Source organism: Sapajus apella, unplaced genomic scaffold (genome assembly GCF_009761245.1).
Source record: "Sapajus apella isolate SASKATOON/1434 unplaced genomic scaffold, GSC_monkey_1.0 scaffold72, whole genome shotgun sequence".
In the NCBI taxonomy this organism is placed as follows: domain Eukaryota; kingdom Metazoa; phylum Chordata; class Mammalia; order Primates; family Cebidae; genus Sapajus; species Sapajus apella.
The window spans coordinates 10290861-10318396 of NW_022437012.1; the positions used below are offsets into that span (position 1 = coordinate 10290861).

The window sequence follows — 27536 nt, forward strand, 5'->3', positions numbered from 1 at the left end:
TGATGTTCTTGATTGATTTTCTCAAATTAATTCTGAAAGTTACCCTAGAACTCCCCCATAAAGCTTTAAGTGTTATTTGAAACAAGCTGCTCTTATCTGCCTTATTACAGGGATGCTGACTTCAGTGGCTCTGTATTATTGTACAGATCTTTTGAAGTATTCCTGAAGCCACTTAAAATTCTTATTGCGAAATTAAATGATTGTGAAATAACTCATAACTTTTCTCTGCACACACAGATACATGTGTGTTTTAGTCTTGGTAATTTATATGCTTCTCTGGTGGCTCTAGCTCAGTCTTTTTGTTGAGTCATCGCATGGCAGGAGTTCAAGAGAGTGAACCCAGTCATGCAAGACCCAAGGCCCATTCAAACCATAGCAAAATTCTAGACTTGGGTGTATAGCATGGAATAGGTTTTTATATTAACAAATGTGCATTGAGTGTTTGCATTGGCCAAGGCACTTGAATGTCTCGGTGTAAAATAAGACAGATTTTATATAGTTTATAAACTGATTTTCAAGGCCATTTCAGAACAGGAGTTTTGTTTTTAGTATTAATACATAAAATTGGTTAAGGTGATTTTTTAAGTGAAAATCCAATTAGATCACTGTATTTTGTTTATAAACATATATATATATATATACACACACACATTCTAGGGAGTACATATTTACACATTTTCTAGGGATAAGGGGAAATAATGGAATCCTCCTTACTACTCTACATTTTAGGGTGTTAACCTAATACTTTACCATTAAATAAGCCAAGGTTCTGGTTGTTCAGTGACATATTGTCTTCTCTTTATATGGCTGTATTTAAGGAAATACATGTAATGTGAAGTTTTTCTCTAAATTATTTGGAGCTGATAGAGAAGAAATGGATGAGAACTGTACAAGTTCACCTATTCCTTGTTAAAAGTTAAAGGTGTGAAGTTAATGACTTGTGCTTAGAGACAATATGCTGTATATTTACATGACAGTAGGACCATATTATTCCACGAATATTAAGTGCATAGTAATATGAAGAGCCATATGCAAAGATGGGATTTATTTTCTTATAAGTAATTAAAACATAAATAGTGCTTTCCCTAAGGGACGTATATTCTAGTGGGAGAGGGAGAAAATAGTGCTTTACTTTAAGTTTGTCTGTCTAATGTAGATATGACTAGGAGCAGTAATCAGTTTGAGCTATTTTGTGACACCTATGAACGTTTAATGCATTTATTTATTTATTAAGACAGTGTTTCTCTGTTGCCCAGGCTGGAGTGCAGTGGCCCGATCTCGGCTAATTTTTGTATTTATTTATTTTTTTATTTTTTTAGTGGAGACAGGGTTTTACCCTGTTGGTCAGGCGGGTCTTGAACTCCTGACCTCAAGTGATCCTCCTGCCTCAGCCTCCCAAGGTGCTGGGATTACAGGTGTGCGCCACCACACCTGGCCTATTTAATGCATTTTCATTTGCTTCATTGTCTTCAGAATGCCAACTATGGATTTAAATGCTGTAATGTAATAGCCATGTGTTAGAAGTACTGTAGCTGTTAGATACTTGAAATGTGAATACTGCACTGAGGAACTGCATTGTACTATTAGATTTTAATGAGTTTACATTTAAAAATTAAAGTTATATAAAATAATTTATGAAATGCAACTCTTGTTTTTGTAGGACTGCATCTCATTTAAATAGTAGCATCTGAATTGAGACACAGTTATCAGTGTAAAATACCAAATTTTGAGAGCTTGATATGGGAAAAATATAAAGTCACTTTTTAATACTTTTTATGTTTATTATATATTATTGAGGTAAAAATACATTAAAATTGTTCCCTTTTTTTTTTTACATGGTTATTAGAAAATTTTAAATTATATTTGTGGCTCACCGTGTGTGTGTGTGTGTGTGTGTGTGTGTGTGTGTGTGTGTGTGTGTTGTTTTGTTTTGTTTTTTGAGATGGAGTTTCGCTCTTGTTGCCCAGGCCAGAGTGCAATGGCACAATCTCTCAGCTAACTGCAACCTCTGCCTCCCAGGTTCAAGCAATTGTCCTGCCTCAGCCTCCTGAGTAGCTGAGATTACAGGCATGTGCCTCCACGCCTGGCTAATTTTGTATTTTTAGTAGAGACAGGATTTCACCATGTTGGTCAGGCTGGTCTCAAACTACTGACCTCATGTGATCCACCTGCCTTGGCCTTCCAAAGTGCTGGGATTACAGCCTGAGCCACCTTGCTTAGCTTCACATTATATTTCTATTTGACAGTGATGGTGTGAGCTACAGTCATTTGCATCCACTAACAAATAAAATTGCTGTTGTCGTTCACACTGTAGTAATTCCTTCCAAAGGCAAATGTGCACTTTCAAACTAATCTCACACTGAGGCTTCATTTAGAAGTTGAAAAAAATGAGAAAGATAATTCTTTTGTGGTCAAAAACCTAAAGAAAGTGAAACTATATAGTTGATACTTGAAAAGAAATAGCTGAGAGGGGAGGAAGAGAAAATTCTAAGGGTTTGGAATCTTTAAGTGATGTAAGGATTCAGAGAGGAAACCAGGTATTTCCACACACACCCACCAGGTAGGTATTATAGTTATTTTGTGTCATTATAGCTCAGCGATTGTTGTTTTGAATGCCTAGTATGAGTAACTATTTGAATTGATATGTAGAGCTAAATATCTGTTAAAATTATTTTTGTTACCCAAACAAGCAATTAATGGTTTTCTGAAATAATTGCCCTTTTTAAAAAATTTTTTAATTCCATAATGTAAATGTCAAAAAGTTACTTGCTATTTAAGAAGTGGATATTCTCAAAACAAAACCTGATTCTACTTTTAAATTTAAAAATGTGTGTTAAAGTTATACAGGTACATGCTTAAGATGCATATTGTTTGTTAGTATTTTTTGTAATTAGGCTTTTGGTTTTCTTGAAATTTATTTCGTTAGTGCATGTACACTACATCTGTAGAGATCTGGCCAAGCACAGTGGCTCACACCTGTAATCCCAGCATTTTGGGAGATGGAGGTGGGAGGATTAAACCCAGGAGTTCGAGAGCAGCCTGGGCAACTTGGTGAGACCCTGTCACTACAAAAATTAATAAAAGAAAGAAAAAAAATTAGCCCAGCATGTTGGTGTGTACCTATGGTCCCAGCTACTTGGGAGGCTGAGACAGGAAAATCACTTGAGCCTAGGAGGTTGCGGCTGCAGTGAGCCACGTTCACGCCACTGCACTTAAGCCTAGGTGACAGAGCAAAACCCTGTCTCAAAAAAAAAAAAAAAAAAGAGAGCTAATAAACAGATGCCCCTTTATTTGAAATGGAATCTCGCTCTGTTACCCAGACTGGAGTGCAGTGGTGCAATCTCAGCTCACTGCAACCTCCATCTCCCCGGTTCAAGAGATTCTCCTACCTCAGCCTTCCCAAGTAGCTGGGATTACAAGCATGCACCACCACACCTAGCAAATTGTATTTTTAGTAGAGATGAGATTTCACCATATTGGCCAGACTGATCTCGAACTCGCGACCTCAAGTGATCCATGTGCCTTGGCCTCCCAAACTGGTGGGATTACAGGCGTGAGCCACCGCACCCAGCATAAATAGATGTCTTTAATATTAGCCCCTTAAAAAGAAATTGAGATACAATTCACATACCATAAAATCCATCCATTAAGTAAGCATAATTCAGTGGCTCACTTAGGGAGTTACACAACCATCACCACAATCTTTATTTAGAATATTTTAATCACCCCAAAAAGAAACCTGGTTTCTATTAGCAGTTTACCAGTTCCACTCCCCTTCCCAACCCTGGGCAACCCCTAAATTATTTTTTGTCTCCATAGATTTGCCCATTCTGGACATTTCATATAAATGGAATCATATATATATGGTCTTTCACTAGCATGTTTTCAAGGTCCATTGATGGTGTAGAATGTATTAGTACTTCATTCCTTTTTACTGCAGAGTAATTGATACTGTTCATCATGTGGCTGTACCTCCTTTTATTTATCCATTTATCAGCTGATGGACATTTGGGTCGATTGCACTTAACAGCCATTCCACTGGCTATTATGAATAACACTGCTGTGAACATTCATTTACAAGTTTTTATATGGAGGTATGTTTTCGTTTCTTACGGGTGAGAGATATGTGAGTGGAGTTGCTGGGTTGGTTTGGTAATGCTGGACTCCAATACAGTAATCTTTTTTGATAGCTTTTAAAAAACATTTTGAGGAACTGCCATACTGTTTTCCAAAGTCGCCATACCATTTCGTATTCTCACTATGTGTGAGGGCTCCACTATCACCACATTTATTGTCTTTTTTTTTTTATTGTAGCCATCCTGACGGTGTGAAGTGATAGCTCCCACTGTCTGTATTGTACTTTTTTATGTTCATGGTGATATTTGCAGCACAAACATCAAATTTATTAATATTTTTCTTCTGTAACTTGTGTTCTTGACAGCATATCTAAGAAACCTTTACCTAATCTGGGGTCATAAACATTTATTTCTCTTTTCTTTTAAGAGTTTTATAGATTTAACTCTTAAATGTAGGTCTGTGGTTCCTTTTTGAGTTTTTATGTGTGATGTAAATAAGGGTTTGACTTTTTTTTTTTTTTTTTTTTTTTTTTGGATATTTGAATATACAGTTGTCCCAGCACCATTTGCTGAAAAGAGTTCTTTCCTGACTGAATTTTCTTGGGATTGTTAGTGAAAATCAATTGATCATAAACGTAAGGGTATATTTCTGGACTCTGGATTCTATTCCATCCCCTTATACAGACCACATACCCTTGATTACTGTAGCTTTGTAGTAACTTTTGAATTCAGGAAATAGGAGTCTTCTAACTTTGTGCTTTTTCAAGATTATTTTGGCTATTCTTAGTCCTTTGTATTTCCATGTGAATCATTAGTTTCTGCAAAAAAGGAAGCTGAGATTTTTATGATTGCATTGAATCTGTAGGTAAATTTGGGTAGTACTGCCGTCTTGATAATCTGTTCTGTTCAAAAGAAGTGGCCATTTGTAACATTTATGTAGTATATTTGAATATCTGTGCAATGTTAATGTTCTTGTTTCACAATATTATATGTCATTTTATTGTCCTTTTAGTTTTTTAAGAGAAGGGAATCTCACTCTGTTGCCCCCAGGCTAGCCTCAAACCCATGGGCTCAAGCTGTCCTCCCACCTCAGCCTCCCAGGTAGCTGGGACTTAGAGTGATATTTTTTAGTGTTTATTGTAGGCTGGTAGAAGTTGTATCTATATAAGAGAGAGTAGATAGTGCCTTAACTATGAAATACTAAGTATACTTTAAAGTTGATTTTTTTTGGAGACAGAGTCTTACTCTGTCACCCAGGCTGAAGTGCAGTGACACTAGCTGCAACCTCCGCCTCCCAGGTTCAAGCGATTCTCCTGCCTTAGCCTCCTGAGTAGCTGTTATCACAGGTGTGTGCCACCACACCCAGCTAATTTTTTTGTATTTTAGTAGAGACAGGGTTTCTCCATGTTAACCAGGCTAGTCTGGAACTTCTGACCTCAGGTGATCCTCCCCTCTTGCCTTGGCCTCCTGAGGTGCTGGGATTACAGCGTGATGCCACCGCGCCTGGCCAATATTTTTTCTTTTTTAGAAACGTTCATAATGCACAGGTACTCCCCACAAAATAATTTTTAAATGCCAGTTTATATTAAGCATATTACATATATTGTTTACATATGATGTAGTTACTCTATGGAAATCAAGCCTTACTCATTTAATTAGTACTGCTTTTCAGCAATATTGAATACTAATGTTTTGTGGCCGTTATTAAGCCAACTTTCTTTCAAATGTAATTAGGTATCTTAACATCTAGCTTGAAGAGTTTTTTAATTCTTAATATAAATTTTCTTACATGTATTTCACTCACACATAATTATTTGGATAAGAAAACACTTAAAATACCAGACTGGGTTAATAACATTTTCTGCAGTTCCTTAATTTAAGCTGGTGTTTTTAGTGCAGTCAAATTAAGGATATAAACCACTTTTTAACAATGTGCTGGATTTTTGGTTTAATAGGCTCAAGCTTGGCAAATGCCAGTTAACAAATGGGCACTTTGATTTATTCCACTTCCTTCTTTGTGGGCTTGTTACCTCTCTTGTCTTTCCTCTACTTTCCTTTTCTTATTCTAAGACCTTTCTGTCATGTCTCAAACTATAGCCTTAGCAAGAAATTTCCGAATTCTGAGCTGTGGTGTGTAGAACTTGCTGAATACTTATTAATGAAGTCCTTTTCAAGGCACTGAAAATAGTTTTCCTAGTCTTAGTCAGGGTTGGATAGGGGGATGTTCAGGGCAATTAAGGGCAAGGGGAGAAATGGCATCACTAAAGGTGAAACACAAGAATAGGTTAAAATGAACCCGTTGGTAATAGTAAATGAAAAAGCAAACTTGGAAGCCTTTTCTTTGCTTCTTTTGGGGTTTTTCTGGATTCAGAGATTTAATGTTGAAGAGTAATCAAATAGATTTGGCTAGTTCTTAAATACAAATGCACCCACCAAGTGTTTGTACAGGATTAATTATTAATATTAAGAGAATAAGGACTAGAGTGACTCATTGAAACTGAATACAGCCATCTTCGGTAACTTAGAAATTACCCAGACTTTCTGCTAATTCAGCCTGACCTTGCCTCCAGCTATCAAGGTTGAAGCCATCAGTGGGGAGTAAATAATATCAGCAGTAAAAAGGTGTCAGAAGCAGAGAGGGAAGACAGCAGCCAGGAATGGACAGGAGGTAAAAAGATGGAGAAGGAAGGAGTCAGATCAGGAGGTAGGAATGGAAATAGAAAAAGAGAAGGAGCAAAAAGAATACGGATGTAAATCATTGAAGTAATGTCAAGTATCATAACTTCAGTGTTTGAATATGCTTGCTTAGACTGCAGCAGGACAGCAGGACCTTCCAAGAATAAAGTTTAACCTTGGAAGGAAGGAGGTGAGCCAAAGAGAAGGGAAGTTTAAAAATACACTTGTTAAAATGCTTTTTAAATTTAGGATCAACATTAACAATGTACAATTTTTTAACATAGTAATAATATTTGAGTCATTCTACTATGGAACACTGTTCTAAGTCCTGTACGTATTGGTTCATTTAATCCTTACACAACTTTACAAGCAGATACTATTAATATTTCTCTTATTTTACAGATGCAAAAACAGAGCCACAAAGAGAGTAAGTAATTTGTCTAGGCTAGTCAGATCACAGAGCCAAGATTGTATTTGAGGCAGCATGACTACAGCTTTATCACCTTTACCTCCCCGTCTCCATGATTTGTATGATGTATTTCTATAAAAATTTGTCTTGTTTTCAGAGTGTTACATTTCCTTGAGATAGTTATATATATATCTGCTAGAGTGACAAACTCATGACATTATTCAGAGTTCAAACAATTGTAGACACCATTCATATCAACTTCCTTTTACTTTTTTCCTTTTAGAATAATCTGAGAAAGTTTATTAAACTAGGTCCAGAATATAAAAATAGATAGTGCATGGTCCCTGTCCCCAGTGAACTGAATCTCAGTTTGTAATTGTTTGGTTACTTGAACCAAACCAGTTGTACTTCTCCAACAATACTAGTGTGAATTATTTGGCTTGAACCAAGCTTGCACGTGCCAGTGAATGTTTGCTGGCTTCAAAAGTATGCTCACCTTTAAAAGCTGTGGACCAACTAGTAATATTTCTGTTACCTAAAACATTTGGAATTCTTTTAGGCCTCACGACAAAATCAGTCTTCCATACAAAAAGCTACAATACCTAGTTTGATCACCTTCCTTAGTCATCCTTGAAATTAAAAGCCTCACATGGATATTCACAAAGTATTTATCAAAAAAGATGTTTTCTTTTGTTTTTACAGCCTTGATAGAGGAAAATGTTTGCAGGTTATAGAGAAGGAAATGTGAATGGAGTTAGTGGCTTTCACCAGGATCTTTGGAGGAGTGTTGGGTATTAATGTTGCACTGGAGGAGGATAAGAATTGAGCCCTGTTTAGAGGGAACAGAAAGACTTCTATGAGGAGTGTGGGTAAACAAATGAGCCTACCCTGAATATCACTGCTTGGCTCCCTGAATACTTAATTTTTGAAGTTATTTATAGAATTTTAGAATGATTAGTACACATTCTTTGTTTCTTTTGAGACTATCTTCTAAGGAGAAGGTCTGTGTAGTTGGAAAGTATTTCTTGATAAGTGTCTTTTAGGCAAGTAAGAGAAATTTTGGATCATTTGACAGGAACTTTAAATACTAAATTGAGTCTAATTTGACTTTTGACCTGAGCCTCTGTTGCTTTGCTCTGACAAATAGTTTTAGCATTTGAAGGCTTGATTAGCCATTCCTCTGTTAGACATTAATAAGAGGAAAACTGAGAGTGTCTTTATTTTCTTGAATGTCTTATGTGGCCATTGGCTCTCAGAATTTTATAGTGGCATTTAGAATACTTTGAATTTAATATTGATGTCATTATATATTACCCATATCTCATTCATTCAGCAAGTTGAACTACAGCCACATAGTGCTAAATACTGGGAACACAAATAAATAACTGTTCTGTGGTCAGGCTACTTCCAGACTAAGTTACTCTTTTTTTTTTCTTTTTTTTGAGGTGGAGTTTCGCTCTTGTTACCCAGGCTGGAGCGCAATGGCGCAATCTCGGCTCACTGCAGCCTCCGCCTCCTGGGTTCAGGCAATTCTCCTGCCTCAGCCTCCTGAGTAGCTGGGATTACAGGCACGCGCCACCATGCCCAGCTAATTTTTTGTATTTTTAGTAGAGACGGGGTTTCACCATGTTGACCAGGATGGTCTCGATCTCTTGACCTCGTGATCCACCCGCCTCGGCCTCCCAAAGTGCTGGGATTACAGGCGTGAGCCACCGCGCCTGGCCCTAAGTTACTCTTTTGAGTATTCTTAATTTTTCTAATCTTTTCCTTGTTGTAATTTTAAAAGGAAGAAATAAGTTGAAAGTCCAAATTAAATTTATTCACTCATTTTGAGGTAACATTATTTCTGGTTCCAGGGAAATTTTCTTCACCTCCGGTTTGGCATTATTTCTGTACGGTAATTCTTGACCCCCCAAGATATAATGAGACTCAAATGTTCACCTCTTGAAAAATGGGTACCCAAATCTTGACATTTAGAAATTGTCTTCTCATGGGAAATTTCTTGTATGTAATCTTAAAATATGAGTTTATTTTATGCCTATTTTCTGAGTCCACAGTTACTTGGTTTATTATTAATTTTAGGGGTAGATATTCAAACTTGATGTTTCTCTGTCTTAGTCAATATCTTTGTAGTGCTGTGTTCTTATACTTCCATCCCAAGGACCTAATTTCTAAGCTTAAAAAAAAAAATTGCTAGTTTCTGGATCTCTGATTAGCAAAGTTTCTACTATCTTGGTTTGTATTACATGCTTAAATCCTGGTGTTACAGCTGCTTTTATTATTGCTATAGTTAAGTAATAGAGATAATTAAGAAACAGTTTTGTGTTCAGAATCCTCCTTATTGTCTTCTAGATACTTTTTCTGTCCCTTCAACAAGATAGTGAAGATAGGTATCTTGTGTGGCAGTTACAGCCACTCAATGAATCATTGCTTGATTTAAAAGAGCACTAGAATATGGTGACTCTGTGCCTAGAAAAGGAGTATAGTAGATAAATTGGACCCGCTTCTCCCCCTCCTCCTGCCCCTGCTCAGGTATAGCATCATCTTTTTGCTTGAGGTATTTTTTTTTTCTTTGCCTCTACAATGTGCAAATCAATATTATTTAAACTTTCTCTTATTTGGCATTTTTAGTATGTTAAGTCAACTTATTTAGTATATCTTTTCCCTTTCTTGGTTCTATGTGTAAAATGAGTAAAACAGATTTTATAGAGTAGCTCTATTTAATCAATAACTTTATTAAAACTATTAAATAATCTAGTCATAGCCCAACGCAGAGTTCATACTATTAATATTGCTTTCCTTCCTTGCACATCTCACCCTTAGAAAATAGAGGGTTTTGGCCTGGTGCTGTGGCTCACACCTATAATCCCAGCACTTTGGGAGGCTGAGGTAGGTGGATCACCTGAGGTCAAGAGTTCGAGACCAGCCTGACCAACATAGTGAAGCCCGATTCTACTAAAAATACGAAAATTAGCCTGGTGTGGTGGTGCACGCCTGTAGTCCCGTCTACTCAGGAGGCTGAGACAGAAGAATAGCTTGAACCCAAAAGGCAGAGCTTGCAATGAACCAAGATTGCGCCACTCCACTCCAGCCTGGGCAACAAGAGCGAAACTCCACCTCAAAAAATTTAAAAAGGAAAATAGAGGGTTTTTCAAAATGTATTTGTTTTTAAATCACCAGATTTTTATATTTTCTGCAGATAATATCGCCTACTGCATTATTTTTGGCTGCAAAAGTGGAAGAACAGGCTCGAAAACTTGAACATGTTATCAAAGTAGCACATGCTTGTCTTCATCCTCTAGAGCCACTGCTGGATACTAAATGTGATGTATGTAAATAATTGGGTTTTTTATTTTTCTTTGTAAATTTGAAACTTTTTCGTAATGTAGGCCTAGTAAAAACACAGTTCAATTAGTGTTGCCTTCCAAATGCTGCTTATTTTTATTACCTCTTAGGAATGCAATGCTAGGAATCAGTCTGGCAGGAAAACATTTCATGTATATTCATAAATTTGGATGTCATTCTGAATTAAAAGGCTTTGGTTCTAGATACTTTGTAGATTCAAAGATACTTTGTTTCACATTTTGTTGTTCAGAGCTATGACATATGTAGAGGATAAGTCATATCACCTCCACTGATAGCTGTATTTGAGACCAGAATATAAATAACTCTCTTAAATTGACAGCAGATGAAGAAACAGAAAGTCTTCTGAATTTACCCCTAGACAAGTAATTAGTGTTTTTAAAGTATTTTTCCTTTTTTAGTGCATGTACTACTACTTACCTCTCTGATACATAAAGCTGCATTTTACTATGCTTTCATGAGCAGTGTTCTTTTAGTATTTTAATTTTCTGAAAGAGTAATGTCACTTTCCAGATAACTTTTCATCAACATTGTAAAATAAACCTTATTTGAAAGAACTATTTTAAATTTTTCTGACATCTGAAGATGGAAGTTAGAATTGTGGCCCTTTAAAATCATTTTTCTAGCATCCTGAGTTGCTTAATCAGGAACCTTTATTCATTGAATGACTAACAGATTATATTAATTGAAGTTGATTTAAGTTAAAGTCCAGATTAATTTAAGCTTTAATGGAACTATATCTGATTTTATTAATAGCAAGTTTTATCATAGATTTTGGCTTTAAGGGAGTAAACTGTTAATGTAGCCATTAAATAATAATGAGTTTGTCGCTATTTAAAGATAATTCCAGCAGTTTCTATTAACTATACAAATTCAGAATTATTTCCAGGGGTACTGTTCAAATAATAGAAATTCAGTACGTTCTAAAAATCAGCTCAGTGACCTTTCAGAATAGAGCATAAATAAAACGAAAGGTGCTTTTACTCTCTGGCTTTAGCAATATGTCCTTACAAAAATGAATATAGGTATATTCATTAGGTAATATAGTATTTCCTTATCACTTTGGTCAATTGTCATGATTTCAGAATAAGACAGCAGTAAATTTTTCATATCCTTTATTTCCAGAGTAATTGTAATGGAAGGATAATTTCTTGCAATTGAGTAAGGAGGGTCTCTGATATTTATGTCCCCATGGGTATGAGATAAATTATTTTGGTATGTTTGGTCACTCCTGAGGTGGCAGAGAAGTTAATTCTAAATTAACTCACTGACTTACTGTGACTTTCAAGGTATTACCACATGAAATATCCTAGAGTGAGTTTGTAAGCCGGATTTGAGTTAACGTCAGGTTTGAGTTCAGTGTTTTTAGTTGACTTGGTGCTTCCTGTCTTGAATATCTCTTGAAGCGCCAGTGCCTAGAATGTTTCACTTTACAGACTGTGCACATCTTATTTCAATTAACTTACCCCTTTCATATTGTTTACTTTTTTGTTTTTTGCTGTTTATTTCCTGTTGTAGAAAATAATTCATTTCAGACTTGCTACAGAATATATGTTTTCTCTGTCACCCTCAGTTTATTTTCTCCGTATTTCCAAAGTACTATGGTTCTTTTGTAATCAACCTGTAATTCTCACAAGATGTAACAGTCATGTAGTCTAGTAAAGTTATTTTTATTTTAATCAATTTGATAATATTTTTATCTGACAGGCTTATCTTCAACAGACTCAAGAACTGGTTATACTTGAAACCATAATGCTACAAACTCTAGGTACGTACTTACATCAGATAATGGTTTTTGTTTGTACTTCAATAAAGTATTCTAAATAAGAGAAAAGATTTCTGAAATAATTTTATTATTGAAGTTATTTTAAAACAGGCTTTAGACCAGAATAAGATTGCCTGGTTATAAGGAAATTACTTTTCTAGAATTTAATTTCATTTGGCATAATTAAATTGAATGGTAAACATACCTTTCAGTGTGATTTCTTAGGTGTTCAGGTAGTTGAAGTACTGTGCTTCACTCTGGATTTGCACTGGAGAGTAAAATGGTGCTTTAGGGCTGTTTCATATTGTGATGTGTGCCAGCATACACAGCAACCCTTTTTCTCCCTGAGCTTCCAGTCGGTATTTTATGAGTATATCGCATGATTTTTAACGTGACATATTATTTAAATGTTGGTCATCCTTTTCTGAAAGTTGTATCTTTGTATGCAAGTTCATTTACTCTCACCATTCACCTTACTCAGTTTACTAAAATTGAGCCCTAAGAAAGTGATGGCTTATCTAAAGTCATACATTAGTTCTGGATGAACCTACCAGGATGTTTGAGAAAGAACATGGGCTTTGGGGAGATCTGAGTTAAAATCTGTAGGCCTCCAACTTGCTTTGTAAACTTGGGCAAAAGTTCCTTTACCTGTTGTACCTTTCATTCTGTGGAGGTGGAACAGTATCTGTATCATATCGTGAATTTGTCGTTTTTAAATGTATTACTACATTCCCAGATAGAAGTGTGATAAATCAGTCACAACTTCCCGTTGTGACAGACTCTTCATTACAAAACTAGCTTGTGTGAAATACATATACAGTTGACCCTGAAACAGCACAGATTTGAACCGCATGGGTCCACATGAATTTTTTTTCAATAAATAATATTGGAAAAATGGAAATTTGCAACAATTTGTAAAACTGTAGATGAACAGGCCGAGCGCGGTGGCTCAAGCCTGTAATCCCAGCACTTTGGGAGGCCGAGGCGGGTGGATCACGAGGTCAAGAGATCAAGACCATCCTGGTCAACATGGTGAAACCCCGTCTCTACTAAAACTACAAAAAATTAGCTGGGCATGGTGGCACGTGCCTGTAATCCCAGCTACTCAGGAGGCTGAGGCAGGAGAATTGCCTGAACCCAGGAGACGGAGGTTGCAGTGAGCCGAGATCACGCCATTGCACTCCAGCCTGGGTAACAAGAGCGAAACTCCGTCTCAAAAAAAAAAAAAAAAAAACTGTAGATGAGCTATAGCCTGGAAATAATTGGAAAAAATAAGAAAAAGTTGAATATGTCATGAATGTGGAAAACATATGTAGATATTAGCCTATTTTATCATTTACTGCCATAAAATATACACAAATTGATTTTTTTAAAAGATAAAAAATGTTTAAAACGTAGGCACACAAACACAGACCATACATGGTTCTATTCTCAGGTAAGAGAAAATGTAAATAAAATAAACAAATGTAAAGGTACAGTATTAAGTCACATAAAATTAACTTCAGTACATATGTAACTCTACTGCTGTGATAATTTTGTAGCCACTTTCTGTTGCTATTGAAAAGAGCCCATGTTATGAGTATCCACTTAAAAATGCTGTGTGACTCTTGTCATCTCTGAAGAGTTTGTCTGTGCAATAAGTCACCTATCTCAGTAAAAGCAGTTCTCGAATAATTTTTACCATATTTCATGCAATACTGGAAACTTTGATTAATACCATGGGACCCATACAGAGTGCCCCTAGTGATTCCAGAGATGCTCCCAAGAAGCAGTTAAAAGTTGTGATGTTAGAAAAAAACGTTGAATTGTTTGATATGTACTGTATATTGAGGTCTATAGCTACAGTTGCCCACCATTTCAAGATGAATGAATGCAGTATAAGGTTCATTGTGAAAGAAGAAAAAGACATTTAGGCAGCTATCGCTGCAACTATACCAGCTGACACAAAAACCTTGCACTTTAATCTCATATTGAAAATGCAGCTTTTATGTGAATGCAGGATTGCTGCAAGAAAGGCATGCCTATGGACTCTACTATAATTTGAGAGAAGCTTAAAGCAAAGGGAAGTTGAAGGATCTAAAGCCAGAGAATTTAATGCCAGCAAAAGACAGAAATTGTGGTGTATTTCTGTAACGTTGCACCAAGTGTTGCCTCCCTCTCCTGCCTCCCCGTTTGTGTCTTCCAACCTGAGACAGTAAGACCAACCTCTCTTCCTCAGCCAACTCTATATGAAGACCTTTATGATGATCCACTTCCACTTAGTACTAGTAAATACATTTCTCTTCCTTAGGATTTTCTTAATAGTTTTTTTCTTTAGCTTACTGTGTTGTAAAAATACAGTACATGCTACATATACAAAATATGTGTTAATCGACTGTTAATGTTACCATTAAGGCTTCAGTGGTAAGCAGGTTCTGGTCAACCATAGTTAAGTCTTAGCAGGGGAGTACGTGGATTTTCGACTGCGTGGGGATCATCACCCCTTAGGGCCTGCATTGTTCAAAGGTCAACTATAAATTATTTGAAGTTTCTATAAAATAAAAAGATACCAAAAATGTGAGGGTCTTATTTCTTCCAAATTCAGTGATTTAGCATCTTAATGTTTTACTATATAAAATTATATAAATTTCATTTAGGTAAAAAATTGAAAATTAAAAACTATAAATCATAAAATATAATGCAGTTATTTGTTATATAAAATAATGTAATATCCATATTGTTTATGACATATTTTTAAGCACAGAGAATGCAAAGTGTTATTTTAAGGGGAACATTAGAATTTAGAAGATATTCCTCTGTGGTTTTATTTAAAGTATTTTGCATATTTAATTATAATATGTGTATAGACCACACGACAACTTTATAAATCTAGATTACCCATTTATTAGGATTTTATTTACTTACTGCTTCTGAAGACAACCAAATGTGATTTTCACTTTTAATAACAACAGAAACCTTGCTACCCCTAAGGGTTGATTGCATGTTGAAAGCTTTTAAACATTTCATCTTTGGTATTAGAAACAGTGGTTTAAGCAGTCTTGAGACCTATATGATTTGTTTGTCATATTTTAATTATTAATGAAGTGTAGTTATAAGTGGTTAAAACCCTTTGATCTAGAGTACCGTATCATTTAAAAGCTCATTTCTACCAGTGTGCCCCAACAGTTATGTTTATGAAAACTGCACTTTTCACGTCTTACGAAAGAAAGCTTTGGAATATGAAGAAAGATGTTGTGTAGTTGAATTCTCTCCTTAAATAGTGGGACCAGGTTAACAATTGTATTTGCCATTTGTTTTTAACTTTAAGATAATCACAAATCATTTATAATTCAGAATTTTGAATATATTTACCCTTAGTCTTTAACTTGATTTTCATAATTAAGACATTGTATTTCAGAAGAAATTATATCTTGTCTTTGGAAAAGTAATGAGGATGTCAGTGATGAGAAACTTTAACTTAATATATTATATGTTTATGGCATTTCTCAGGCAAGTATTGTAGTGGTAAGTGATTGGAAAAAAAAGTGCTTATCATTTCAGGTTTTGAGATCACCATTGAACACCCACACACAGATGTGGTGAAATGTACCCAGTTAGTAAGAGGTAGGTGATCCTTGAAACTTTTCAGATAAGTATTAATGCTTTTTATTATCTGTAATTGATTTGGATGCTATGTTCTTCTAGCCTTTTGTTGAGTTTCATTAAAATTAGTGGGAAATGTCATTTTTTAAGCATTATTTTTTAGTGTTTTACATCTGCTTATTCATCTACTTCTATTTGTGATTCTACCTGGTATGTTAGCTTCCTTTAAGCATAGGTAAGAATCTCATTTCACCAAACTTTGGAGGGCTTCCAAGTATTAGGGCTCTTATGTATCCCCCATTGAGCTTTACAAGTTCCGTTTCAGTCTGGTGTGGGCCAATAGTGCATAGGTGCAGAAAATATATTAATTTTGGGTTTGTGTCAAACTTTGACTTTTTGAAAAGTGGTAGCAGTTGAATAATTTTCAGGCCAACCTCAGACCTTTCAGATAAAAATTGCCTTTGTTAAAAGATTTGTCGACTGGGTATGGTGGCTCACACCTGTAATCCCAGCACTTTGGGGAGGCCAAGGCAGGACGATTGCCTGAGCTCAGGAGTTGGAGACCATCCTGGGCAACATGTGATACCTCATCTCTACAAAAATGCAAAAATTAGCTAGTTGTGGTGGCACGTGCCTGTAGTCTCTAAACTGTTCAGGAGGCCGAGGTGGGAAGATGGCTTGAGCTTAAGAGGCACAGGTTGCGGTGAGCCCAGGTCATGCCCCTGCACTCCAGCTTTGGCAACAGAGTGAGACCCCTTCTCAAAAAAATAAATAAATAATTTTTGGGGGGAGTGTTCTGCTCGTAATAATTTGGGCAAACTAAAATTGATTTAATGTGTTTTTCAAGGGTTTTTGACGTTACTAAAAGTGGTTTCCTTTTTGTGTATAATGGAGAAATAATTATAAAGTATAATACGTATAGTTTGTGATGTGCCTATTAAGCCTTTTATAAACAGGAGTACTTGTTAAAATTATTGCTTTACTGCTTGTAAAGTATCTGGTAATACCTGATTTCTCTACTCCTAAATGAATCCTGTATATCTGTTGTATCCCTAAAAGCATTTTTTAAACAGCTGTATGTTCTGCTTCTTACTTCTATTTTCCTGTTTTTATTTCAAGTGTTACGTATTCATAGCAACCACTTCAGACCTGTAGTGTGCCATTTTCTGTTACTTCCTTTTTGAAAATAGAATTTTGTAATTTGATTCATTTTCTACCAAGCTTTTGTGTCCTAAACAAAATGAGTAAGGCTTTTGAAAGTCTTTTTAGTATTTACCTAAGTATTTTCACATTTTATTCATTCTAAATTGAATTCGTTTTATACCTGGTGATTTATTATGTTAGTGGCTACATTTTTTAAAAAACTGGTAGTGTCATTAAGAAGTAGATGTCTGAAAATCCAATTTGTATTTTTTGTAGTAGCATACATTATCATTTGTAAGCTAGAGTATATTTAACTCTGGTTCCTGTTCTTTGTGGTTATATGAATGTGTTTTATAGCACATTTTCATTTCAGTACTACAGTATAGCATAGAATTATATACATAACTAGCTACAGATGTTGAATTAAGAACAAAAGGTGCTGGGTATGGTGGCTCACGCCTATAATCCCAGCACTTTGGGAGGCTGAGGCGGGTGGATCACCTGAGGTCAGGAGTTTGAGACCATCCTGGCCAACATGGTGAAACCCCATCTCTATAAAAATACAAAAATTAGCCGGGCGTGCTGGTGGACGCCTGTAATCCCAGCTACTCGGGAGGCTGAGGCAGGAGAATTGCTTGAACCCAGGAGGCGGAGGTTGTAGTGAGTGGAGATCACGCCACTGCACGCCAGCCTGGATGACAGAGCAAGACTCTGTCTCAAAAAAAAAAAAAAAAAAGTTGAAAAAGGTAAGCTAAACTTTGTAAGTATTATACCAAATAATTTTCTTGAGAGTCTATTAAAGAAACATAGTTGAAGGAAGTACTAGTATATGCTTAAAAATATTACTTACGAAATTGGATTTTCAGGTTACTGCCGTGAAATTTGAGCCAATTTTAAATTTCTTAACAGATTTTCTTTTTTCTTTTTCTTCCTTTTTTTTTTTGATATGGAGTCTTGCACTGTCAGCTGGGCTGCAGTGCAAATGGCGTGATCTCGGCTCACTGCAACCTTCGCCTCCCAAGTTCATGCAAATTCTCCTGCCTCAGCCTCCCCAGTAGCCGGGATTACAGTCACACACAACCACAGCTGGCTAATTTTTGTATTTTTAGTAGAGACAGGGTTTCACTATGTTGGCCAGACTGGTCTCAAACTCCTGACCTCGTGATCCATCCGCCTCAGCCTCCCAAAGTGCTGGGATTACAGGCATCAGCCACCGCGCCCAGCCCAAAGGTTAATATTTTTTGCCCATGTTCTTTTACAGATGAAATTTTTAGAGACATGAAGTCAGTTTGCTTGAAAAATGAAATAGTAACTTTTCAAACATTACAAAAACTACGAATTTGATAAATCATCCAAACCAAAATATTTAGACCAGATTTTTTGTTGTTGTTAATGTTAAAATGTGACTGATTCTTAAATTTGAGTACAAAGCACGTATATGTTTAATGTCATTTTGTCTGACTAACATTTCAGGTAACTATAGAGTATATCTCCATTTTAAAAGCATTCTTTCATGTGTGGCGTCTCTTTTTTCTTTGCTCTTTTACACCTTTCAGCTAACAAAACATTTCCCCTCTATTCTCTGTTGCACAGTGACTGTTTCTAGATCACTGAATTTAGATACATTCCTTGGTGAAAACTGCTAATGGCATTTTTAAATCATTATTTTTTTTCTTCTCTATGTATTTTTATTCTGGGCTGGGGGGAGGGGAAAATAAATTTGATTTCTGTAGTCTTTTTTTCCCCCTCTGGAGATGAGAAAGTTGATAATATGCTACTTTGCTGCAGAATTGGCTAATGTCATTTTACAGGGACCTTCACTTCTGTGATTTCTCCTTCCCTCCCCACCAGGAAAGTCACACTGCCTCCAAGACATCTGATGCTTTGACACTCTTCCTTAGCACAACTCTGCTAAACCCAAATCCCTTTTGTAAAACCTTTATGTTGATGATCCACATGGGGCAGCAGGGATTACAGGTGCCATGAATAAAAAATAGGGGATGGGGAAGAAACTTGAGGACTATTAGAGGGGTGGAGTTGAGATAAACCTATTCTAGGTGAGAAGAGGGGAAAGGTATGTCAGTGGTTGTGAATGTAATTGGGGAAAAGGGAAACTGAAAAGGACTTCCCTGTTGGGAAGACTAAGAGGCAGAATAAGGGGAGGGAAAATTCTTCGGTGTCTTAAGCTAATTAAAAATTGCTTTTCTGTTGGGGACCAGTGTTGAAGCGTTCAGATCCTCCCTAGAATACCTGTATCTTTCCTAAGTTTGTCTTTAATTAGATTCTGTAATTGGAAATAAAATATAGTGGAGCCTCCTTTATACGCATATGCTGTTTCTAGGTTTATTCTCTGTTGATGCTTAATAGCATGATGAAAAACTGAGCCGTTTGTGCTCTGTGTTTTGTGGGGTGGGGGTTTTGTTTTGTTTTGATGGAAGTATTTAAGCCAATTTAAATATGATGAGGATTAAGTCTGGCAGGCAAACTCTTTGTATTTTGTATTAGACTTCAAAATCTTTTCTTCTTCTTCTTCTTTTTTTTTTTAAATCCAGGAGAATGCTTTATTGCAACTTTTAGCTGACTAGATGCTTAACTTAGTAACAAGTTTAGCCCTTGTAACTGGCTAGCTAAAAGCAAATCGGCTTGTTTCTCAGATCTTTGGGGGATAGCAAGAAACATTTGAGTGAATGTTGTTGAAGATTTTCAGTAGTATAGAAAATGATGGCGCTCTTGTGATATTTGTAAGTAGTAAGTAAAATTTACTTTTTGTGTACAAATCTTTGAAGTTTTTGTTGTGTTGAGAACTTTTTGATGGTGGCACGTTAAAGCTGATAGTATTGTCTTCGTTTTTTTTTTCTTTTCTTACAGCAAGCAAGGATTTGGCACAGACATCCTATTTCATGGCTACCAACAGGTTGTTATCCTGACCCTCTTTGTTGCACTGTTGTAGCACACTATAGCTTCCTTTAATGCAGGGCCCCCTCAATGTGTCTCTTACCCTTGTTGCAACAGGAGACTGGACCATCTACTGTGGTGGTACCTTCCTGTTTGCTTTGCGGTGTATTGTACAAGGGACTTTGGGCACAGAGGGGTTAAATGCACAATGTGAAGTGTAGTGGTGCTTTCTGATGACATATTCTCGATTTGTGAGTGCATAAGTCTAAAATTGGTAGCCTGAATAGCAGCTAAAGATTACAAAGAGCTAAACTTAACGTAGAAATTCGAGCAACTTGGTAAGTATAAAGCTATTTCTAGTTTACAATTATAGTTAAATGACAATTTTTAAAATTTCACATTGATCCAGTCTTAACTTTAAAATACTCATTAAAGTCTTTTTAATAAATAAAACTTATGTAATTTGAAATTTTTTTCCAGATAATACCCACTAGTAGCAAATTAAAAGTAGTCAAGTCCTATCCATGTCTGGATTTGCATAAACACAATTTTTTCTTTTTTTTTTTTTTTTGACAACAACAAAAAACCTTCCTTTTCAGTTTACATAGAGTAAAAAATGGTATATGTTTATGGCTGCTCAGATAACATTTCCATCATTGAAACTGAACTGGAAGAATAGTTTTAAGGAGGCTTTAACATACAGTTCTGTTCTAGATTTATTTTATTAATGATTTAAGTTTGTTTTTTGTTTTTTTTTTGTTGTGTGTGTGTGTGTGTTTTGTTTTTTGTTTTTGTTTTTTTGAGTGGGTCATTGGGGAGAAGGGACCAGACCAGCTTTGTATGGTCCCTAATTTCTTGTGACACTAATAAGTTTAATTTACAATTTGAGATTGGCAAATACTGCTATATTTTCTTAAATATATGTTGTTGGGATATAACCTCTATCCCCAGTAATTCTGAGCAACAACATAAAAAGACTTAAATTTAGAACTTTGATTAGAAAAGGCTAGCTGTGACACATATTACATTCCCCACATTTGGTGTGTGGTGGAAGGAGAAAGGTAGTATTTTTGCATATTTAATAACATTGGGCCTTGAAGCTGTTTGGCAAAAGGTAAGTTTTCTTTGTGGCTTTGCTGAAAAACAAGGCATAGGTTTACATAGATATGTGTTTAATTCTCTCTGCTTCACTAGAGAAAGCAAATGCCTATTAAGCCACATCTGATGGGATAATCCCTGATTATTGTGATATTGAAATCACTGTCAGTTTTACAAATAGTCTTTTTCTTTACATTGACATATTTACCATGACATTACAAAAGAAAAATACCACAAACAATTTATAATTTTATACATCTGTATAGTAGTGATTATTGCAAATATACTATCCTCCTCTCCTTTTATAAAATACTTCAATTTTAGGTGTAAAACAAAATTTTAAATAGTAATAGGAGTATTAAAATACTCTTGGGAGTAAGTGAGGGGGAATGTTCATTATATGTAGACTTTTTAGTACTAGAGTTTTATAACTTAGCTTTTAATTTAATAAAATAAGGTTTTATACTCTAGAATTAAAGAAAAATCTAATTTAAATTTGGCTCTAATCTTACTGGTAAATGTTTTTCTTTGTTTTACATACTTGAATTTGTATGGCTCTCCATTTTCAAACCTGCTCTGCAACAGTCTGCATCTTACAACCTTCTGTCTTCAGTACAAACCAACAGTGATAGCATGTGTATGCATTCATTTGGCTTGCAAATGGTCCAATTGGGAGATTCCCGTGTCAACTGATGGAAAGCATTGGTGGGAATATGTGGATCCTACAGTGACTCTAGAATTATTAGATGGTAAGTAGAGAAAATATTTTTTTTTCATTTCTGGTCGGTACACTTGATAGAAAATACATTTTTTATGGAAAAATTCTGTCTTACCTCTGTTTAGGTTTGAAAAATTATATTCCCATATGTTCATTGCCCAACTAAATGAACAGTTATCATTTCTGGCCAATTCATCACACACATTTACACACAATAGTTATAGTGATGCTATGATGCTAATTCCAGATATCATGGCATCTCTTGAGATAGAGTCTGTTGCCCAGGCTGGAGTGCAGTGGTACCATCTCGGCTCACTGCAGCCCCCACCTCCTGGGTTCAAGCAATTCTCCTGCCGTAGCCTCCCGAGTAGCTGGGATTACAGGCGTGTGCCACCATACCCAGCTAATTTTGTATTTTTAATAGAGGCGTGGTTTCACCATATTGATCAGGCTGGTCTCACTTCTGACCTCGAGATTGACCTGCCTCGGTCTCCCAAAGTGCTGGGATTACAGGCATGAGCCACTGCACCCAGCCTGACATCTCTTAATATTTTAGTTTGTATTTCAAAAGATAAGGACTCTAAAAGCATAAGAATAATTACTTTTTTTTTTTTTTTTAATTTTTAAGAATAATTACATTTTAACAATTTGGAAATCTAAGTTGGCAGTTGTCAGAATTGACAAGAGAAAGTGTGAGTATACTGTCAAATGAACAGGATGAAAATAAGAATTCATCAATCTAAAGAAAAAAAAACTGAGTTTAGAATTTGTGCTCATACCTGTAATCCCAGCACTCAGTGGGCGGCTGAGGCAGGAGGATCACTTGGGCCCAGGAGTGCAAGACCAGGCTGGGCAACATAGACCCAGTCTCTACCAAAAAAAAAAAAAAATGTTTTAAATGGACTGAGTGTGGTGGTGCTAGCCTATAGTCTCAGCTACTCGTAGGCTGCGGCAGGATGATAGCTTGAGTCCAGGAGGTCAAGGCTGTCAAGCCTTGAAGGCACTGCTTCGCTACAGCCTGGGTATGTATTAACCACCACTGAACATCTAAAGCTTTTTCGGGACTTAAAATAAATAAGGTTTAGAATTCCATAAGCTAAAAAGAATAGCAATTTAATGTATATTAATTCTGTTGAGTTTTAAATGTGTAGACTGAAAATTGAGTGTTAACTGTGAAGCAGTAAACTAAAGGGATTTTCAGGGGATTGTGTTTCTTGCTCTGTATTACAATTGTTGCCTTACATTGTTAAACGTGAATACACAAGGAAAAATTGTACATATGTGTTCTGTTAATTATGAACGTAGAATTTTGGGGATGTGTTGATGAGAATTTCCTCTGGTTGAAAAGTAAAAGAAGCTGGCCAGACATGGGAGAGATTCTTGGGATTAGGGCATTTTAACCACGTACTGTAGATTTCAGAAAGAAAATAGATAACACTTCTTTTTTTAACTCTGAGTGGGTGGGTGTTTGTGTGTGTTTGAGACAGTCTCACTCTGTTGCTGAGGCTGGAGTGCAGTGGTGCAGTCTTGGCTCACTGCAACCTCTACCTCCTGAGTTCAAGTGATTCTCCTGCCTCAGCCTCCCAAGTCGCTGGGATTACAGGCACAAGCCACCACAACCAACTAATTTATATGTTTTTAGTAGAGATGTGGTTTGGCCATGTTGGCCAGCCTGGTCTTGCACTCCATACCTCACATGACCTGCCCACCTTGTCCTCCCAAACTACTGGGATTACAGGCTTGAGCCATTGTACCTGGCCTATTTTTGTTTTTGTTTTTTTGGTTTTTTTGTTTCGTGAGACGGATGCTTGCTCTCTCCCCCAGGCTGGAGCACAATGGTGCAATCTTGGCTCACTGCAGCCTCTTCCTCCTGGGTTCAAGCAATTCTTGTGCCTCACCCTCCTGAGGAACTGAGACCACAGGCGTGTACGACCACGCCCAGCTAATTTTTGTATTTTTAGTAGACACAGAGTTTCACAGTCCACCTGCCTTAGCCTCCCAAAGTGCTGGGATTTCAGGTTTTAGCCTCCATGCCCACTTGATGTTTCTTTAACATAGGGGTCTGCAAAGAGTAACACTATTTTAGAGTTTGTGGGCTGTAAGGTCTCTGTTGCAAGTGCACAACTATACCATTGCAGCTGGAAAGCAACCATAGGCAATTTGTAAATGAATGGGTGTGGCTGTGTTACAGTAAAACTTTGTTGACAAAAATAGGTGACCAACCATATTTGGCCAGTTATTCATGGTTTGCCTATTCTTACTTGTGAAATCCTTCTTTGTTACACCCCTTTATTTTCTATTTTGTTCTCCACCTGGAAAAAAAAATCCCCGAATATACCTCTCATGCTGTGTTATTGCCGAATGATTATAATGTTTTTTTTAAATTGTTTGAGGCTTTTTCGGAATTTATCCAGAGAGAAGGAAATCTTCAGTGAGTTGAAATGACATTTAAAACTCAATGGGGTTTCTTTTTAATTGTTTGTATCTGTTCTGTAGCTTGAAAATTAGGTTATCTAGGTCATTGTTGTAGCTTAATAGTCACCAGATTAAGATTAGGTAGGCATAATTTTTTTTTTTTTTTTGGAGACTGAGTCTTGCTCTATTGCCCAAGCTGGAGTGCAGTAATGCCATCTCAGCTCACTGCAACCTCTTTCTCCCAAGTTCAAGCAGTTCTCTGCCTCGGCCTCCTGAGTAGCTGGCAGTACAGGTGCCTGCCACCATGCCTAGCTAATTTTTGTATTTTTAGTAGAGCCAGGGTTTCACCATCTTGGCCAGACTAGTTTTGAACTCCTGACCTTGTGATCCACCTGCTTTGGCCTCCCAAAGTGCTGGGATTACAGGCATGAGTTATTGCGCCTGGCCAGTAGGCATAATCTTAATAAAAATAGTTGTTTATTTAAAAAAAAAAAACAAAAAACTATTTTTTGTTATTATTTCTAATAAAAATTTTTATTAAAAATAGCTTAGTATTATAGCACCTGGTGCTAAAGTAAAAAGATTGCAAAAAAGTAATCTGCCTTTTATCCTGTCTTTAGGTCAGAGGTTAGGTTGTGGTTTATGTGGGATTTTTTGACACAGCAGGATCTACCTCACTTCCGTTGTAAAAAACCTAAGGTTTATTATTAATTTGGAGAACAGTTGAATAGGAATCTTGGAGACCTGATATATTAAAACTTTCAGCATGATTTGCAGCAGCTTTTTTTTCTTCCCTTTTTTTTTTTTTTTTTTTTTTTTTAAAGAGACAGAGAGTCTTGCTCTGTTGCCCGGGCTGGAGTGCAGTGGCTCAATCTCAGCTCACTGCAACCTCTGCCTCCTGGGTTCAAGCAGTTCTCTGCCCCAGCCTCCCAAATAGCTGGGATCACAGGTGTTTACCACCACACCTGGATAATTTTTATATTTTAGTAGACATAGGGTTTCACCATGTTAGCCAGGCTAGTCTTGAATTCCTGATCTCGTGATCCACCCTCCTCGGCCTCCCAAAGTGGGATTGTAGGCATAAGCCACCGCGTCTTTTTTCTGTGTAGGTCACAAAAAAGGTGCTCAAAATTTAAGATATGAAGATGTGGCCAGGTGTAGTCACGCACATCTCTTGAACACAGGAACGCACGTCTGTGGAACACAGGAGTTTGAGCCCAGCCTGAGCAACATGGCAAAATCTCGTTTTTACTAAACACACACACACACACACGCGCGCGCGCGCACACACACACACACACACACACACACGGGTGTGGGGGCACACTCCTATAGACCCAGCTACTATGAAGGCTATGGTGGTAGGATCACCTGAGACTGTGATAATGCCACTGCACTGCAGCCTGGGCAACAGAGGAAACCCTGTCTTAAAAAAAAGACATGAAGATTTATCTGAATTGTAGAGTGATGTCTAAAGTGATATAAGTATTCTTATTTACTAAAATAATTCACTTAATAACTATGTTCCACAAAAGAACATTGGCTTAGACAGTAGCTTTGAGAGAGAAGGGCCTCTATGTTAGGCACATACCGTGATTTAATTTAATGGATTATTGAACAGATTATTTTGTTCTGCTATAAAATTTAATACATAGGATATTTAAGAAAAACAAAACTTACATTTTGTGTACTAGATTTTGGACCAGGAACTTTAAATGCATTTAATGTTTTACAACCAAGCTGTTACAGAAATTGAGTCAAAACAGTTTTGTTAATGTTCAACCCAAAAGTAGAAAAGTAGTCTCTCTTTTTTTTTTTCAAATGAGGAAGTGGTCTGGGCATTAGGTTTTCTTTTCATCCAGACTGGGTGAAAAAGCTCATGAGACTTTAGCAGGGAATAGTCATGACATTGTCATGGAAATTACATCTTGAAAGATTAATTATAGTTTGTCTGATCTTAGCATTGGCTTAGAATAGTTTACAAAGAAACTTGCTATTAAAAAATGAATCTGCTGGGCGCGGTGGCTCACACCTGTAATCCTAGCACTTTGGGAGGCTGAGGTGGGTGGATCACAAGGTCAGGAGTTCAAGACCAGCCTGGCCAACATGATGAAACCCCGTTTCTACTAAAAATACAAAAAATTAGCTGGGCATGGTGGCAGGCACCTGTAATCCCAGCTACTCCGGAGGCACAGGCAGAAGAATTGCTTGAGCTCAGGAGGCAGAGGTTGCAGTGAGCCGAAATCGTGCCACTGCACTATCAATACCACAACAAACATAAATGATAAAAAATGAATCTGTAGTCTTTACTGATATAGTTTCCCCCAGTATTGAGATTGAATTGGCATTATTAATATTATATAGTATTCTAATTTATTTGACTGGTGAATATTTGAGAGTGGCCAGTAACTAATAATGACAGTATTTTGGGGGATAAAACTATAATTCATCAAAATCACACTACTTTGGAAAGGTGGGTTATTTCATTGTGATCAAAATTTTAAGAAAATTGATAGAAAATTATAATCAAGATAGTTGGCTACTATATTAGTAGTGTTATTGCTAGGAAGTGTAAATATAGTTGAAGAAATTTTCCTTTTTTTATTTAAAAAAAAAAAAAAAAAAAAGCCTAGGCATGGTGGCTCACACCTGTAATCCCAGCACTTTGGGAGGTGGAGATGGGAGGATCACTTGAGACCAGGAGTATGAGATCAGCCTGGTCAACATAGTGAGACCCCATCTCTATTATTTAACAAAAAAAAAGAAAACCAAAAAAATACAATATAGTGCAGAGTTCTCTGTATACCCTTTAGCTTCTCCTTATACTAACATCTTACATAACAATATATGATTATCAAAACTAGGAAATTAGCACTGGTACAATACTGTTAGCTAAACCACAGATTTTATTCGGTATTCTGTATTTGTCCCTGTTCTAGGATCCCATGTTCCATTTAGTTGACATGTCTCTTTAAGTCTCCTCCAGTCTGTGACAGTTCTTCATTATTTCCTTGTCTTTCATAACATTGACACCTAGAAAAATAATGGTCATTTTATACAGTGTTCCTTAGTTGAGGTCTGATGATTTCTCATTATTAGAACTAGGTTGGGTCTTGCTTGGTGCATGATATCAAGGGGTACAATATGTTGATAGGTCTTGTAACTGGTAATGTCAACCATGATCACTTGGTTACAATGGTATCCTTAAGGTAGTTTCTGTACTTTAAGTATTTTTTTTCTTTATGTAATTAATACATTTCTTGGGGAAGATATTTTGGGATTATACAAATAACTTTTTCCTCAAACTTTTGTTCACTAATTTTAAAGAATCCATTGATCTTGCCTGCAACAAAAATTACTATGTTGTTTGCTTAATAAAGATTTTTTTATTGGAGG

The 27536-nt window shown here is 36.4% G+C and overlaps 1 protein-coding gene across 5 annotated transcripts in view; it reads left to right on the forward strand.

Annotated features, from left to right (window-relative positions):
- The window catches only part of CCNT2 (cyclin T2), a 44202-nt gene that overhangs the window by 9666 nt on the left and 7000 nt on the right, over positions 1-27536 (forward strand). For 2 of the 5 annotated variants that reach the window (XM_032250682.1, XM_032250683.1), the window contains exons 3-7: positions 10361-10489; positions 12232-12292; positions 15830-15892; positions 19883-19928; positions 21593-21756. In XM_032250682.1, coding sequence (XP_032106573.1) covers positions 10361-10489; positions 12232-12292; positions 15830-15892; positions 19883-19928; positions 21593-21756 — 463 coding nt within the window. Of the gene's footprint in view, positions 1-10360; positions 10490-12231; positions 12293-15829; positions 15893-19668; positions 19763-19882; positions 20248-21592; positions 21757-27536 lie in introns of those variants that run through there. The other 3 variants (XM_032250684.1, XM_032250685.1, XR_004260576.1) reach the window with 3 other exon arrangements.